This window comes from Typopeltis vanoorti, chromosome 1 (assembly GCF_054136105.1).
Source record: "Typopeltis vanoorti isolate ZY-2024b chromosome 1, IOZ_Tvanoo_1.0, whole genome shotgun sequence".
NCBI classification, from domain to species: Eukaryota; Metazoa; Arthropoda; class Arachnida; order Uropygi; family Thelyphonidae; genus Typopeltis; species Typopeltis vanoorti.
The window spans coordinates 22,057,834-22,076,883 of record NC_143549.1 but is presented as its reverse complement, the minus strand read 5'-3'; the positions used below and the strand labels follow the sequence as shown (position 1 = coordinate 22,076,883).

Here is a 19,050-nt window from a genome sequence, read left to right as displayed (position 1 = left end):
TATCACCACTGCGTGGGAAACTGTGAAAGAATATTTGTTGTCAGCAATGGTAAGTTGTATACCACGAGTGAAGAAGAGGACGCAATTTGGAGTAAAGTGGATGACAAACAATATTAAACAGGAATTTCATGCGAAAAAGAGGCTATGGAAGAGATATATGGAGACAGGTGAAGAGATGCATGAGGAATATAAGACACAGGCCAGAAGAGTGACTAGTGTGGTAAGGAAAGCGAAACTGGAATATGAGAGGAGATTGGCCCTAAGATCCAAAGAAAATCCTAGGGAAGTTTTTAGCTATGTGGCCAGTAGGAGGAGAAATGACTGTGGAAGAATGATATTGTGGGATAAAAATGGGAATAGAGTGACTGATGCAGAGGACATAGTGGAAGTGTTCAATGAACACTTTATTGGAGTATTTCATCCTAGAGGAGTCAGTTTTAATGCTAGAGGGATAGGACTGGTTTGAGGTCTGGAGGTACAGGAGGAGAGTGTGTTTCAGATATTGAGTACTCTGGATGTCAGTAAAGCTGTGGGACTGGATGGTATTTCAAAACGAGTTTTGAGAGAATGTGCTAGGGAATTGACAGTACCTTTAACGTGGCTTTTCAATGAAAGTCTGGCTTTGGCAAAGGTGCCCAGGGAATGGAAGGAAGGTAAGATAGTGCCATTGCATAAGGGTGGTAACAGACTGGAAGTGTCTAATTATAGGCCAGTCTGTGTGTCATCAGTAGTTGTTAAGATCTTGGAGAAAGTAGTGAGGGACCGTATACAGCATTGGGCAGATGAGGGTAATGTTATCTGTGAGAATCAACATGGATTTGTGAAAGGACGCTCTTGTTTTAGCAATATGCTAGCCTTTTATAATAAAGTTACAAGAACATTAGATATGGGAAAGGCATATACTGCAATTTTCTTAGACTTGGCGAAGGCATTTGACAGGGTGCTACATGATAAGCTGATATTTAAGTTGCAGCACATGGGTCTGGATGTCAGATTGATCATCTGGATTCAGGATTGGCTGTCTGATAGGTATCAGAGAGTTGTGTATGGTGGAGCAGTTTCCAAGAGGCAGAGGGTTACAAGTGGGGTCCCACAGGGCTCAGTACTAGGACCTATATTGTTTAACCTTTATATCAATGACATAGCCAGTGGATTGCAGGGGGATATTCAGTTGTTTGCGGATGATGCGAAGCTGGGAAGGATTATTAGTAATAGTGCAGATGTGGTAGCCCTGCAAGAGGATTTAAATAAGCTAGATAGATGGGGAAATGAATGGGGTTGTCAGTTTAATGCAGCAAAATGTAAGGTCTTGAGGTTTGGGAAACATCGATGGGATGCTGCATACTCTATAGGAGGAGTTACACTCCTCCTATAGAGTAGGAGGAGTAGGGGAGACAAGAGATCTGGGGTTGATGATTAATAGAAACCTGAAGTTTAGGGGACATATTGCAAAGGTGGTGAAGGTAACACAGAGGATTGCTGCTATTATGAAAAGGACACTGACCTGCAGAGATAAGAGGGTTATCATTCCGTTGTATAAGTCTCTGATCAGACCACACTTGGACTATTATTCTCAGATTTGGTTCCCAGGATTTGAATTGGATAAATTAACTGTGGAAAGGATACAAAGACGGATGACAAAGATGGTTTCAGGACTGTACAAGGATAGTTATGAGGATCGGCTGAGAGAATGTGGACTGCAGAGTTTGGCGGATAGAAGAAGGAGAGGTGATATGATTGAGACTTTTAAACTGTTGAGAGGTGGTTACAGGGTTGACACTGGGGAGTTCTTTCGCTTGGTTGATCAGCGGGAAGGAGTGATGACAAGAGGCCGTCCCTGGAAGTTACGAAAGGAAACTGTGAGCAAGAGGGTAAGGAGTGGTTTCTTTGTGTGGAGGGTGGTCGAGCCATAGAATGCATTGCCTGATGGAGTGGTGGGAGCGAGAATGGTCAATGAGTTTAAAGAGTGGTATGATAGACTTTGTGTTTCTCAGGGGGGGACCTCCCCTCGATGAGGCTTGACAGACTTTATGTCTTAGAAAGGACCTCCCTCGATGAGTCTTTTGACTCCTTGGAGGCCTGAATAATAATAATGATAAGGTTGAAGAATGTAAAGATAATAGTGTGGTAGGAAAGGTAGTTAGTGTGTTACCCATATGGATATGATAGTGATGAATTGAGATGGCAAGCATGGATTATGAATGAGATTCTAGCAGAGTTATATGAAGAGAAAGAAATTTGTTTTGTGAATGAATGTGTGGAATGAATGTGAGGGACAGATGGAACTGTATAAAAGAGATGGGCGGTATTTAAATGGGTTCGGTATGAGTCAGCTTGGGAAACTGTTGCTGCAGGAGAGAGTAATGATTGAAGTGAATGGAAGACCTAAGAAATCAAGTAGTGGTATGAGATGGCATGAAAGAGAGGAAAGTAGGGTAGGAGAGGTTATGAATGCATATGTGAGTGGCATGAGAGAGAGAGAGAGAAGAGCAAAAGACATACAAAGAAATGTCAGGGTGAACAGTAAGACACTACGTGAGAAGAGTGGATGATGGATTCAGGAGCAGGAGTGTGTGTGTATACAAGAAAGGATAGGTATGACCAGGGATGTGGGGGGGGGGGATAATCTGAGTAGACAAAGAAAGGAAAAGTCTGAGGAGAGGTGTAAGAGATTAGTGATGATAGAGAAGAGTGGCCAAGAGTATGAAGGAGTCATATCTGAGCAGTGATGTTGGTGAGGGTTGTCATATAATCAGAAATAAGCTACAATGTATGTTTACAAATACCAGAAGTATTTAGAATAAAGGAAATTAAATTGTAGCATTAATAAAGTGTATACACCCAAAAATTGTTTGAATAAGTAAGACATAAATGAGGATGATATTCTGACAAGAATAGAGATGGATGGATATGATGTTTATCATGTGGATAGGCAGAGTAGAAGGAGACAGGAGTGCTGTTAATGGTAGCAGAAGAGTTATCCCCTTCTAAGGTGGGGATGAAAGGAGTGAACTGTGGCAGCAGTTTTGAAATGTTAGAATGTGAGATGGAGATGAACAGAATTAATTATCTATTTGGATGTACCTGGTAATATGGAGAATAGGGAGAAGGAAATATATAAGCAAATTAGTCTAGGATGGAGACACCCTAGACACTAAGCTGCACTCCACTGAACACCTCATTAGGCTGCATGTCACATGTCAAATTCTTCCCAATGTTATTAATGTACAGATTGAATAACAATGGACCAAGGACTGATCCTTGAGTCACATCACTGATTACCTTGAATGTTTCAGATTCACCACTTTTTGATATATGTCAGTTGCCATCCTTTTATCCATGCCAATAGTTTATAATCCAATCCCATATCTCCAATTTATGCAATAGTTTTGCATGCTGTACGCTGTCAAACTTGATGAAAGAATGGAGAAACTACTTTAAAGAATTACTGAATGTTGATAATCCCCAACATTCAAGTCAGCTAGCAGACCTGCATCTAACCACCACCACCACTCTACCAATAAATTGTGAAGACTTCACTGAAAAGGAACTAAAAATAGCAATAGATCAAACTGAAGCAGGAAAGTTCCCAGGGATTGACAGAATTAGAGCAGAAGCTTTCAAAAATGCTGGGTATAATACATATTCCAATCTCCTTGCCATAATGAATCAAGCTTTAAACACTGGAATATTATCTCAACAATGGAAACAAGGCCTTTTCTCCCTATACCCAAAAAAGGGCAGTCTTAATAGAATGGATAACTACAGAGGTATTACTTTGCTATCGACCACAGTTAAAATCTACAATAGGATGATACTCAATAGAATAGAACCTTACTTAACACCACTTTTAAGAAAAAACCAAGCTGGATTTCTAAAAAAAACGATGTACAATAGAACAGATACATTGCATCAGAAGAATCATAGAAGGTTCATGTGATAAAAACTTACCACTCATTTTAACCCTTTATAGATTCAAAAAAGCCTTTGACTCCATTAATAGAGAAGAAATTTTAATATACTCAGCTTCTATGGTCTACCCTCAAAACTCATACAAGCAATCTCAGCACCTTATAAAGATTACAATGCTACAGCAATCTTTAAAACAGAAACATCTGAATCATTTCCAGTGACAACAGGAGTCCTGTTAGATGATGTATTAGCACCTTATTTGTTTTTAATATGGTTGGACTACATCTTCTAGACCATCAACACAGAAGATTTTGGTTTTAACAGTAAAACATCTACCCACACCATGCAAATAACTGATCTTACCTTTGCTGACGATGTTGTACTTATTGATACAGAACCAACAAATGCACAAAAATATCTCAGTCTATTAGAGGCACAGGCTAAACTTATTGGTCTGCAGATCAACATCCAAAAGTCCAAAGTATTCTCAATAAGTTGTGAAAACTTTATACTTCATATCAAACATTAAACCTTTAGAAAGAGTAAAGGACTTTCAGTACCTTGGATCGTACATCAGCAATACAGAAAATGATATCAGAAAACATAAACAGCTGGCTCTAGTCTTCCATAACAAACTCTGTCCCATCTGGAAATCATCATTAATATCATTAAAGACAAAATTAAGACTATACCATGCAACTAATAGATCCATCTTCTTATATGGTTCTCAAACCTGGACAATAAGCACTAAAAAAACTACAGATCTAATTAACTCCTTGGGAACTACATGTCTCACACTGATCCTTGAATACACCTGGATGGACCGCGTCATTAACTCTGCTGTGCTAAATCTGGCAAAGCAAGAACCACTTGTCAGTATAGTCAAAAAACTACAACTCAGATGACTTTGGCATGAACTCAGAGATTCTGAAGTCTCGCCCTTTTTGTAATCCCTCATCCTGTACAAACCAGAAGACAGCAGACGCAGTAGAGGAAGACCATGCAAACAATTTTGGCAATACATATGTGAAACCATCAGTAGGCTGAACTGCAAAACTCCATCTGACATCTACCAGTTAGCTCAAGATAGAGAGACTTGGGAGATCATAATTTGCAATATTTAATTTTTAATATAAATCTCTTTTCCCTTTTCACATTGTATCATATTGTGAATAAACTATGTATGTATGTACTCTGTCAAAAGCCTTATCAAAATCCAAAAGTATCATGGTGTATCCTTTTCTCCCCTTCTCTAATTTAGTGGTAACATTATTATTGAATGTGAGCGTTGCTAAAACATGACCTTCCCTTAGTAAATCCATGCTGTTCATTGCAAAGTAGAGATTCTCTGCCAACCCATTTCTGAACCCAAGCCCTAACCAACTTTTCCAAAATCTTCACCACCTCTTGAGATACTGATTGGTCGATAGTTTGACACATCGGTCTTTCCACCACCCTTGTGCAATGGTATTACCATACATTCTTTCCACTTCTGTGAAAACTTTCCTGTTCTGAGACTCAAATTATATAGCCCTGGTCAAGGGAATAGCCAGTTCAACTGATCACACTTTTAGCATCTGCAGTAGTAACTGATATCCCATCAGGTCCTATTGCAGAATTCTTATTCAGTTTGTGCAAGTTGTAGTACTTCCTTCTTATCCACGAGTTTCCTCATATGCTGAAGAGGTAGTGGTGAGTTCAATGTTGCATATACTAGGTGGATAGCTTTTAGCAAAATGGTTGCTTACTAGTTGAACAATTATTTCTGCATTAGTCACCTGCATACTATCTGCGTACAGTAGAGTTATTCTTTCAATTTCATTCTTTCTTTTACTTGCAGCACATCTATAGAATTTTTTGGGTTGTCTTTAAGTTGTGCCAGTTTCTTTTCATACTCAGACTTAGCTTTCTGCACATCTCTTCTGACCTTCTGCTTATTATTATCATAACTGATGTCATTCTTATGCATATGAAATTCCTTATAATCTTTTTCTTATGAATCTCTTGATTAATTAGATTACACATCCATTTCACTCCTACTCTATTTATTCTTCGAACTCTAGGGACACATTCTAATATTGCATCATTTAAGAATTTTTTAAACGCTTCCCACACACTCTTGATATCTTTCCCATCTAGACACTCCTCTGTAATTCGTAAACTGACATCTAGATGTCACAACAACCTCGCTTACCAGTATAAAAGGAGGCACAGAGCTGTGTGTTGTTCAGTGATAAGAAGTACGAGCAGAATGGGTAGGTCATGGAAGCTCAGTGACTTCAAACGTGGACTCGTTATTGGTTGCCACATCAGTAAGAAATCTGTCAGAGACATTTCAACCCTCCTCAAGTTGTCCATGTCAACGGTTGGTGATGTGATTGTGAAGTGGAAACGTGAAAGCACAACCACAACGATACCACGGTTGACTAGGCCGCATTTAATGACAGACAGGGACCATCAAGCATTGAAGAAGGTGGATTGTGGAAATCGCCAGACATCGAGTGAAACAATCACCCAGGAGTCCCGCAATGCTACTAACTGTTCAGTCAGCACATGACTGTGCATCAAGAGTTAAGAGGAATGGGGTTCTATGGTCAAGCAGCTGCCCTGAACCAAACATTTCTCCTGTGAATGCTAAGCACTGCCTGCAGTGTTGTAAAAAGCGACATCACTGGACAGTCGACAACTGGAAATGGGATTTGGAGTGATAAATCACATCTTACCATGTGGCAGTCCAATGGGAGGGTCTGGGTGTGGCGAATGCCTGGAGAACGATTCCTGCAAGCATGTGCAGTGCCAACAGTGAAATTTGGAGGAGGTGGTGTTACAATGTGGGTGTTTTTCATGGAATGGATTTGGCCCTCTCATAACACTACATGGAAATCTAAATGTGGACGGGTACAAGGACATTTTGACCTGTTGCATACTGTCTATGATAGATCAATTTGGTGATAGCTATTGTCTGCTATGAACATGACAGTGCTACTTGCCATAAAGCAAGGTCTGTGAGGGAATGGTTTGTGGAAAATAATGTTCCAGAAATGGACTGGCTGGCCCAGAGCCCTCACCTGAATCCTATAGAATATCTTTGGTATGAATTAGAATGCCGACTTTGCTCCAGACTCCAATGACTCACATCACGAGCTGCTCTGGCTACAGCTCTTCAGGACAAATTGGCTGTCATTCCTCCAGAGATGTTCCGACACCTGGTAGAAACTGGAAAAACTGTAATCAGACTTTCCATTACTGGAAAGTCTGATTACAGTTTCGAGTAGGTGTCCAGATACTTTTCATCAGATTGTGTGTGTGTGTGTGTGTGTGTGTGTGTGTGTGTGTGTGTGTGTGTGTGTGTGTGTGTGTGTGTGTGTACACATGCATGCACACTGGCCTGCTTGGCTGAGTAGTTAGCATATCTGCTCTTCAGCTAAGAGGCTGCTGGTTTGAATCCTGTGTAAGCATGGATGTTTGTGATTGTCTTCTCCCAACATGGACTGGGTCAGAATAGTAGACCCTAAACCTCATGCAATGGGAGAGTCCTTCATTCTGCAGTAGGTAGAAAAATAGGCTGAAATTTTATATATATATATATATATGTGTGTGTGTGTGTGTGTATATATACAAGCTCTCTATTAGTGCATATTTTGTATCTATTTTGTTTGTTTCCTTGTTATGTACATGATAAAGTCTTCTATGAAGACAAAACTAGTCATCATGCATTCAAAAGATGAAATATTTTTGTCTTTATTGTTATCCCTTGGTTTTAGTAATTTAAGTTTCTTTTAATTATACAAGGTCATTATAAAGTCCTTGTGAGTTTTAAATTTTCATAACTTCCATTCTATACAAGACAAAATCAGTCATTGCAGTTTTACATATATTTGTTCTTGGGATTGTTAACACGTTCACTGCCAACTACGAGTATACTCGTAGTTGGTAAACCAGCTACACAAGCCAGCTATGAGTATACTCGTATGATGCTTACCGCCGGCAACGAGATTACTGTACTGACCTTGAAGAAGTGAAAATGCTTGGCTTGTGGAGCTAGCATCAAAACTGTGTATTCTCATAGACAGTATATGCTCTGCACAAGCAAACTACAAGTATACTCGTATGACGCTTACCGCCGGCAACGAGATTACCGTACTGACCTTGAAGAAGTGAAATTGCTCGGCATACGGGAACAGACTATGCCAAAGTAGTGTGGCAGCGAAGGTGTTAATTCTAAATGTGTCTACCATCATTATGTATGCAAACCGAGATACAATTCTGAAGTTCTACAAATACATTTTGCAGTGGATTTTCAATAATTCTCTGAGAGACATTAGTTATACTAGTCATCTAAAGAGCAAGATTGTATCAAATAAGTGATAGTCCTAACAAAAATCCATTGGGCTCAAATCTAGTTATCATGGTGGCTAAGAGATTGGTCCACCTCTTCCAATCAATCTATTAGGAAAGTTTTTTTTTTTATTGAAAACTGTCTAACACTGAGAGCAGAGTGACACCGTGCACCATCTTGTTGAAACACTGTATCACCTCCAAGTCCTAAATGTGTTAGTTTGGGAATAAATTAATTCTGCTGCAGCATTTCAGAATAATTCTCACTATCAACAACCTGTCCTTCAAAAGAGATTGCTCAGTTTTTTTTTTTAACAATTATAACTTTTTATTAATCAATTGCAATAAAATAAACGAATCACTCTTAGCATATACAAGAGTGATAGTACATACAAGAGTTTCTGCTTAATACATACAAGAGTGATACATAGGGCAAAGCTGCAACTGGAGTGATTACAAAATTGTTTACCGAGTGCATCAGCTAATGTAAAGAAGCGAATGTGTGATAAGAAAAATGAGAGTGTGATCGAGAGTGAAAGGAAAATGAAGGAGTGAGTGTTGTATGGTGATTCACTAGTAAGAAGTATGATAGATGAGCGTTCGATAAAATTGTACTTACTGGTTGCGAAACTTAAGGATGTAAGTGAGGCTATTAGAGCGCAATAGCAGAAAGTGAAAGAAATGATAGTAGTGACAGGAACAAATGATTTAAAATGTGAAAAACTTGCTATGAGAGAGGACCTGAAGGAATTACTAGAGGTAGCAAAAGAAAAGAGTGAGAGAGTTAAGATAGTGGGAGTGTTGTCACTTTATGACAGAGAAAAGTTGAGAAGGAGGGCCATAATTGCAAATGACTTTATGCGCAGGTTATGCAGGAGGATTGGTGTGGAGTGAGTTTGATGGGTGAAAGGACTTATACAAGATCGATGGTTTGCATCTGAATGGATTTGGTGTGCGGAGACTGGAAAAGGTGTTGCTGAATGAAGTGAAAGTGGATGTGCAGAATTGGTTATATCCACTTTCTCCTTCCCCTTGCTATTAGGGGAGGGAGAAAGTGGATATGCAGACATATCAGTGAGGCAGTTGAGTGTAAGAATGTGTATAATATGCCTGAGCCTAGTATGAAGGACAACAAATCAGAATGGGATAGTTAGTATAAAACATCAAGATAGGGGTGGGATTAACAGGCTTCTGCACTTCATGTATACTAATGCCAGGAGTATTAGGAACAAGAAGGAAGAATTTTTGGCCTTGGTTGGCTCTTCCTGGCCACAGGTTATTGGCATTAGGGCAACATGGCTGACAGAAGATGATATAGCTAGTTGGGTAGAATGTGAAGGGTATAGTGTGTTCAGGAGGGACAGAGAGAAAAGAATGGGGGGAAGAGTGTTATTGATGATAGCTGATGAACTGCAGCCAAGGAGAATTGAAGTTGAACTTCAGGATAAAGAAGAGAGCACATTTGAGGCTATTTGGTGTGAGATTGAGAGTAGTGGAACAAAATATACAGTTGGGTGCTGCTGTAGACCAGGTGATGGAATAGATGGTGGAGATAGTATGCATAGACAAATAGAAGCAATGAATGGAAGGAGGGTAATTATTATGGGGGATTTCAACTATGGTAGCATTGATTATAGGGAGGAAGGAATTGGATTTTATGCAGTTATTAAAGGATAACTACCTGAGATAGCATGTAATGGAACGTACTAGGGATTCGAGAGTGCTTGACCTAGTAATTGCATCTGACAATTTGACTGTAATGAATATGACCACGTTGCCACCAAATGGTGAGAGTGATCATAAGGTCTTGGACCTGGGAGGTGACTAAATTGGTGGAATTTTCAATTAAGAAAGGGTACATGTGGAATTACCGGGCTGGTTCACTGCCATGGCATGTAAAACTGCAAGGGCTAGAGGTTGATAATGCATGGGAAATGGTAAAGGAGCATTTGAAGGAAGTAATGGCTGACTGTATACCTAGAGTCCGGATAGTAAATCAAGTAGGAGTTAAATGGATGAATAACACCATTAAGCTTGAGCTGCAAAAAAGAAACAACTGTGGAAGGAATTTAAAGAGAAAGATGACTTGCAGGCACACGAACAGCAGATTATGAAAGGAAATTAGCCACACAAGCTAAAGAGAATCCCAAACAGTTTTTTCGATATGTTGTAAGTAAAAGAAAAATGTATATGGCAGAATGATTTTAAGGAATGCCGATGGTAGGGAGGTAACTGAATTAGTTGATATAGTGGAATTACTGAGTGAGCACTTTGCAGGAGTATACCATCCAGGGTGGTGATACTGCAGGAATGAAGGAACCAATAGCTTATACAGGAATTGAAGTGAATGAAATGGAGGTGAATAGTATATTACAAAACCTTAATGTGAATACATCTGTGGGATTGGATGGTATACTAGCTCGGGTCTTACGTGAAGCAACAAAAGAATTGTCAGTGCCCTTGACCATTTTGTTTAATTTGAGTCTTGGGTCTGGGTTAGTCCCAAGGGGGTGGAAAGAGGGGGAAATTGTACCACTGCATAAAGGAGGTTCCAAGACTGCTGCTTCAAATTACCGATTGATCAGCATATCAGGAATTGTTGTCAAGGTTTTGGAGAAAGTAGTCAAGAGAAAAATACAGGAATGGATAGATGATAACGGGATACTGTATGGGGGACAGCATGGTTCTGTGAAGTAGATCATGCCTCAGTGACTTTCTCACATTTTATAACACAGTTACGGCTGAACTAGATAAGGGTAATGGGTTTACAGTGATACTGCTGGATCTTTCTAAGTCCTTTGACAGGATACCACATGGAATTCTAATCAGTAAACTGCAGCATATGGGGATGGATATAAGGTTGGTGAGATAGATAGGAGGGTGGTTGATGGAGAGATATCAGAGAGTAGTTTATTCAGGAGTAGAGTCCAAAAGACACCTGTGACTAGTGGTGTGCTACAGGGTTCTGTTCTTGGACCACTACTATTTAATTTGTTCATTAACAATATTGGAAAGGATCTGATAGAAACTATTCATTTGTTTGCTGACGATGCAAAGTTGGGTAGAGCAATAGTGAATGCACATGATGTCAAAATTTTGCAGGATGATTTGGATAGATTGTAGGACTGGGCTAAGGAGAATGAATGTCATTTTAATGTGGCAAAGTGTAAGGTTATGCATTTTGGGGTGTAAAGATTAGCAGCAGTATACCACATTGGTGGAACTGTACTCCAGGAGGTAGACAAGGCCAGGAATTTGGGAGTGTTGGTGGATAGGGAGTTGAACAGTAGTGGCCCATGAAGATTTAAGTGGGAGTGCTGCCTATTCAAAATAATTTTAAAAAAAATTGTTTTTTTCCTAATCAGTAACCAAGTTATTAATAAATAAATCTACAGATTTATTTATTAATAAATTGATTACTGATTAGGAAAAAAAAGAATTTTTTTAAAAATTATTTTGAATAGGCAGTACCTCCACTTAAAACTTCATGGGCTGCCAATGGAGTTGAAGTTTAAGGGGTACATTGCAAAAATGACTAAATCAGCTCATTAAATCACTTGGTTACTGAAGAATACCTCGACGAGCAGAAACAAGCAAGTTATTGTTTCTCTGTATCAAGCCTCGATAAGACCCATGTGCACAGATCTGGGTGCCAGGGTTTCTTCTTGATGGGGGGAGGGAGAGAGGATCCAGAGGTGAGTGACCAAGATGATAGCAGGTCTATGAAATGAACCTTATGAGAACAGGATGAAGATTTATGGGTTGCAGAAATTGGTTGATAGGCAAAAAAGGGATGATTGAGACATTCAAATTACTGAAGGGTTTCTATAAGATTAATTCAAAGGATATTTTTCAGAACAGGTCTGGTGGGGGGGGGAGGACTAGGGGCCATCCATGAAAACTGGACAAGAGTGTGGTTAGCAAAGGTGTTAGAACTAGGTTTTTTACTTGGAGAGTGGTGAATGAGTGGAATAAGTTGCCAGAGTCTGTTGTGGGTGCAATTACTGTAAATGAGTTCAAGGCAAAGTATGATAGATACTGTGTGGAAGCTGAATAGTTGTTCTTAATATGATGTTTTGGGCCTCGCTCGATGAGTCTAAGGACTCCTTCGAGTTGCCCGTAATAATAATAATACAAAACTTCACTATATTACTTTTTTTTTTTTTTTGCAGACTGATTTAATCATAACTGCACATGGATTTTCTCTATCTATATATTTTTATTTATATATTATAGCATTAGAGGGTGTTTCTGTTAAAGACGTAACTATTCTGCCTGCGGTTGGTGACAGTGATCATGTGGTACTCACTTGGGAAGTAACTAAGTTTATGAATGTTCCATTCAGAAAAGGTTATATACTGAACTACAAAGCAGGAAATTAAGACAAACTGAGGAGTATACTGAGTTCAGTGGAATGGGATCGGTTGCTGGATGGAAAGAATATCGACAGTGCATGGGAAGCGTTTAAACAACACTTGAACGATGCAATATCAGAATGTGTCCCAAGAGTTTGAAGAATAAATAGTGTAGGAGTCAAATGAATGTGCAATCTTGTTAAGCAAGAGATTCATAAGAAAAGGATGATGTGGAAGGAATGCCGTGTACATAAGCATGACGTCCGTTATGAATGTTATAAGCAACAGGCTAGAATGGTCACCACTGCTGTACGGAAAGCACAGTCTGAGTATGAAAAGAAACTGGTGCTGCATGCTAAAGACAACCCACAAGAATTTTATCGATATAATGCAAGTAAATGAAAGAATGAATATGAAAGAATAACTCTTCTAAATCCTGATGGCTTGAGGGTTACAGATGCAGAAGAGGTTGTTCAGTTAATGAGTGCCCATTTTGTTAAAAGCTATCAGCCTGGTGTATGCAACATTGAGCTCACCGTTACATCTTCACTAGATGAAGAAACACTGGTGTATGAGGATGAGGTATTAGAGCTGTTGCACAAATTGAATAAGAATTCAGCAATAGGGACTGATGGAATATCAGCACGTGTGCTAAAAGAGCATTCAGCGGAACTGCCCTTCCTTTGACCAGGCTATTTAATATGAGTCTCAGAACAGGGATGATTCTGCAGGAATTGAAGAAATGTATGGTAATTCCATTGCACAATTGTGGTGCAAAGGCCGATGTATCCAACTATCGACCAATTAGTATTTCAGTAGTGGTGGTGAAGATTTTGGAAAAATTTGTTAGAGCTCACATTCAGAAATGGGTTGACAGTGAATCTCTACTTTACAATGAACAACATGGTTTACTAAGGAAAGGTCATTTTAGCAACTTGCTCACATTCTATAATAATGTTACCACTGAACTAGACAAGGGGAATGGATACACCATGTTACTTTTGGATTTTGCTAAGGCTTTTGACAGAATTAACATGACAGACTGCTGCATAAATTGGAGAAAATCGGTGTGGGTTATAAAATATTAGCATGAATAAGAGGATGGCTGACTGACAGATAACAAAAAGTGGTATATGGAGAATGTGAGTCTGCAAGATTTAAAATAACTAGTGGTGTACCACAAGGATCAGTGCTTGGTCCACTGTTATTCAGTCTGTACATTAATGATATTGGGAAGAATTTAACAAGCAATATTTGCTGATGTTGCAAAGATAGGTAAAGTAATCAGGAATGCTGCTGATATGCAGTATTTGCAGTAAGCTTTGAATAGGCTAGAATTGTGGGCATGGGAAAATAGATGTCAGTTCAATGTCAGTAAATGTAAAGTCATTCACTTTGGCGTGATTAGATATCCAATTTCGTATTATATTGGTGGGATTAGGCTAGAAGAAACGGATGAGGCTAGGGATCTTATAGTGTTAATAGATAGTAAGTTGAAATTCAGGGGTCGTGTAGCTAAGATTGCAAATAGAACTTGAAAGATAATTGTAATGCTGAAATGAATGTTCACATGTAAAGATAAGGATGTTTTTCTGCCTTTTCACGAGACCTTGATAAGACCTCACTTAGACTCAGGTCTGGTCACCTGGTTTCCATTGTGATTCTGATTTATTGGAGAGAGTACAAAGGAGAGTGTTAAAAATGATATCAGGATTGTGGAATACTGGTTATGATGACAGATGGAGAATTCGTAGACTGGAGACACTAGCAAACAGGGTAAAGAGGGGTGATATGATTGAGACTTATAATCTTCTGAAAGGGTCATATAGGATTTCAATTTATGAAGGGTGGGGAAAGGACGAGAGGGCATCAATGGAATCTGAGAATGAAGGTCACTAAGAAGCGGTGAGGACTAGATTTTTCTCTTGGAGGGTGGTGCATGATCGGAATGGATTGCCATTAGATGTTGTGAGTGCAAGCAGTGTGAATGAATTCAAGAATAAGCATGATAGCTGATGTGTGTAGTATGTGGATTCCCTCGATGAGTCTCTGCCTCCGTGGAAGTCTCTCTTAATAATAATAATATCTATATATTTATGTTTATATATATATGTCTATATATATGTTGTCATTCTTTTTCAGACCCTCAGGCTCATAGATAGTGGTGCTCTATCTAAATCAGATATTGTTCGACTTAATGCATTTCAAAGAATAGATGAGGTATGTAAGCATTTAGTTTGTTGTAATATATAAAAATTCTTTTATTTTCTACATTAATCTTACTATTATTATGTGACACCTCCAAGGAATCTATGGCCCCATCATGCGAGGGTAACACTACTTTACTCTCCACATGTGCGCACGCACGCACGCGCGCGCGTGCGCGCACACACACACACACACACCTCTCACTACATTCCCTAATACTTAATCCTCTAGCTATGCATAACTAATGATCTCTGCTACCTAATTTTCCAACTTAATACATTATTATTATTAGGGCCTTTGCAAGATTAGATCGCACCCTGAGGCAAATGATTAAATATTGCTCTTGATGGATTATAAGACAAAAATATAAGAAAATCTTCAATTGCTATTTTATTTTTATTACAAGAGAAACATTAATGCAAAATGATTACGTCATAATATTAATTAAATGTTTGCTCTGCAGGGATATCACACAATAAAACTGTTTATAAACTCTTCTAAATTTAAACTATAAGCTATGGCCGCCTCAATCAATAAAGTTGCTAGACCAACCAATCTTTCTTGGATCATTGCTGTTTGCAAATAATTTTTAATCAGTTTAAGCTTGGAAAAACTTCTTTCTGCACTTGCTATGCTAACAGGAATTCTTAGCATAGCGATGGTGCCTACCTCAATATTGCTGAATGAGCGTCCATATTAAGCCATGCTATGAGGCAGGCTGCCTCTATGCTAAACCCTGTCAATGGTACTGATTATTATTATTATTACTTGACACCTCCATGGAGTCTAAGGACTCATCGCAGGAGGACACCCTACTCTTCTTCACTAAATACATCTCACCCTCTCCACTACTATTTAATTTTCCTACAACCACACTACTATCATCAACACATCTACCATCATTGCCAAGAACAGTATTTTTTTGTCTGTAAATTGCGTGTCCTGAAGGCCAATTTGTCTATGAAACACGTTATGAAAAACCCGAGTTTCTGTGAGAAAAGAGCCGCTACCTCCGTATCACCTTCAATTGAAAAATCCCTGTGAAGATTCGCCTTGTATTGACAAGAATTGAACCCAGGTCATTTCCAATTGAGGGCATAATGTTCCGCTGTTTTTCCAATTGCGTTATTGAGATAACTATATACATTGATATTACTATGATGAATACACAACACCATGTACCACTTACATCCAGCAATGATAGTAATTTTGTCTGTAAATTGCATGTACTCGCATGCCTAATTTGCTTGTATATTGGATGAAAAACCTGAGTTTCTTTGAAGGAATATCCAGATTTTTCATTGCACATACAAGTAATCATAAATTACGCATTCAAGCAATCGTAATCTCCATAATAAATTTAGTTTAATCCTTTATCCAAGTGTGAGCAAACAAAGTTTGCGCCTGAAAGTATCTTCAGGACTGTTGATAGGATTGCTGATAGGAGTGTTGGTAGCTTGCTCCACCTTTGCAAGGAGTTGTCCTGGTGTTGTACCACCTTACCCCAGTCCTGAAGATACTTTCAGGCACAAACTTTGTTTGCTCACACTTGGATAAAGGATTAAACTAAATTTATTATATTCTAACCAAGTGAAAAATAAACTTTCAACGTCTTTCTCTAAATCCAGAGTAATTTGTTAAAAAGGTGGCACACCAATTGGCAACTCCTATAGGTAGAGATGACCTGTTAATGCTTCTGGCTGGTATCTCCACTTGGGCCTGTCTCCCACTGATGAGACCTCAATAAAGGTCGAAACTAGTCTGGGTAGTGGCCCTTCCCTTAATGCATAAAATTATACATATCCGCAGGGAGATGTGTTTTGCATTATGGGAGATACTGAGATAGAGGTGATGTTAGCTTGCTCCACCTTTGTAACGAGTTGCCCGATGTTGTATTACCTTACCGCAGTCCTGAAGATATTTTCAGGCGCAAACTTTGTTTGCTCATACTTAGATAAAGGATTAAACTAAATTTATTATAGTCTAACCAAGTGAAAAATAAACTTTCAAAATCTTAATCTCCATTATGAGATTGGTTAACTTGCCTTCAAATGAAAAATCCCATATAAAGATTCCTCTCATTATGACAAGAATTGAACTTCTTCTTTTTTTTTTTTTTTTTTACACTAGAAGGGCACAATATCCTATTGTTCTTTTGTTCTTCTAGTTGTACTATAGAAGTGCTAACTTAACAACAGAATAATTTTATCAATTGAAGTTCATGCTAAATAGGATTGAGGCCAAAGTTGAGGCAGAGATGCCTCAGGAACAAGCAAGTTTTAGGAAAGATTAGGGCACCAGAAATCAGCTTACTCTAAAGCTTTTGACTATGTTCAACATGTGAAACTGTGGAAAGTAATGAAAATAATGGATTTTCCTCAACACACTACCAGGTTGATAGCCAACCTGTACAAAGAGTAAGAAGCCAGGGTAAGAACAGGTGTTGGATTAACTGATTGGCCTCAGGTTGGAAAGAAAGTCGGGCAAGAATGTTTACTTTCTCCTCACTTGTTTATTATATGAGGATGCCATGCGTGAAGCATTGAATGAGCTCAAGACAGGAATTAGGATAGTTGGTAGATTGATCAGTAATCTGAGGTATGTATGCTAGTGATACCACACACCTCTGTAATGACAAGGAAGAACTTGGAGAAATTCTTGACAAAGTTAACAAGATTACTAATAACAGAAGACTTAAACTTAATGCTAGCAAGACAAAGATTATGGTTCTCAAAGTAAATACAAACAGGGAAGCTCTTGAGAAACAAGTGTATCTTAAAGGAGAAACGATTTAAGAAGTCAGCAAGCTTTGACTACCTGGGATCCATTCCAAATGTGAAGAATTGCTGTTCAGAAGACATCAGAAAAAGATTAGGAATGGCTAAAACAACATTCAGAGACATGTCTAAAATCTGGAAGAATGGATCTATCTCCATAGGCACAAAGTTGAGGATTTGAGATGCAGTTGTTTTTCCAACAGCAATTTATGGATGTGAGACTTGGAACCTATAGAAGTCAGATAAGAAAAGGATAGCTGCTTTTGAAATGTGGTGTTACAGAAGGCTGTTTCTTCTGTAACACCACATTGTAATTTGTATGTACTGAAAGGCATACAAATGAATAGGTGTTAGAAAAGATCAGTTAGTACTTTAAGGCTCCTTAAGGATATTGACAGAAGAAAGTTAAAATATTTTGGACACATTGAAATAATGGAGGAGAACTCAGAAGTAATAGAAGATGAAGTTCCTGGAAAAAAGGATGTGGTAGACTGTCAGTCAGATGGATGGATGGATGGATGGTGTGTGTGTGTGTGTGTGTGTGTGTGTGTGTGTGTGTGTGTGTGTGTGTGTGTGTGGAGTGACTGATCTTCAGAGAGTTGAAGCCTCCAGAAAAGCATATAATAGAACTACATGGTGAGGATTGGTGTGACACATCACTGAGCATCAGAGTGACCATATGGCATCTGTGGATGTCCAATAAACATATGATTATAACTTAGATATATCATTTAATGAACAATTGTGTGCACAGTTTTTAATTTTGGATATGATATAGTGACATTTGTAATTCAAAAATTCTCATATTTGTTCAGCATAACAGACGGTGTTATATGTTGTAATGCAAACAAGTACATCTCTGAATCAAAAATTAGAATAATCAAAGAAAATGTGTTGAATGATTTGTAATTCTAATTTAGTGCATAGAAAATAGTTATTATTCATTAGCTGTGGGACTGACTTGTGTGTGTGTGTGTGTGTAAGGAATTGATTGCGCAAGGATTTCAGTTAATCATTTGCTAAACATGAATTGAAGAGTGACATATCGGACACTAAGAGGTGTTGTTTAGTGTCTCTACACAAAGAAGGCCAAACTCAACAGTTTATAGCAAAGGAATTGAAATGTTCTCAAGTGAGCATCAGTAGAGTATTGTGACAGTATTCTAATGACCAGAGTTTTCAAAATAATTGTTGCAATAGCAGCCGAAAGGTAATAACTACATCAAGAGATGAGAGGAGATTGAAGAATATTGTGAAGAAAAACTGCTTCCGAAATGTAAGTTATTTTCACAGGAGATGGAAAACACTATGTGTGAATATGTGTAAATCTGCAACATTGAGACGACTTCACAAATTGAGTTTTAAATCACATGTGCTTAAGATGAAGCCGCTTGTGACTTCCAAGCAAAAGGCAGCTAGACTGCAATGGTGTAAGCAAAGACTGTTGTGGGGTGAAGAGG

General features: G+C 38.6%; 1 protein-coding gene across 1 annotated transcript in view; it reads left to right on the top strand.

Annotated features, from left to right (window-relative positions):
* LOC150109826 (RNA helicase Mov10l1-like) overlaps positions 1-19,050 on the top strand; it is a 422,682-nt gene that overhangs the window by 114,403 nt on the left and 289,229 nt on the right. Inside the window, exon 6 of the mRNA XM_090414598.1 lies at positions 14,748-14,825. Within this exon, the coding sequence (XP_090270724.1) occupies positions 14,748-14,825 (78 nt within the window). The remainder of the gene's footprint in view (positions 1-14,747; positions 14,826-19,050) is intronic.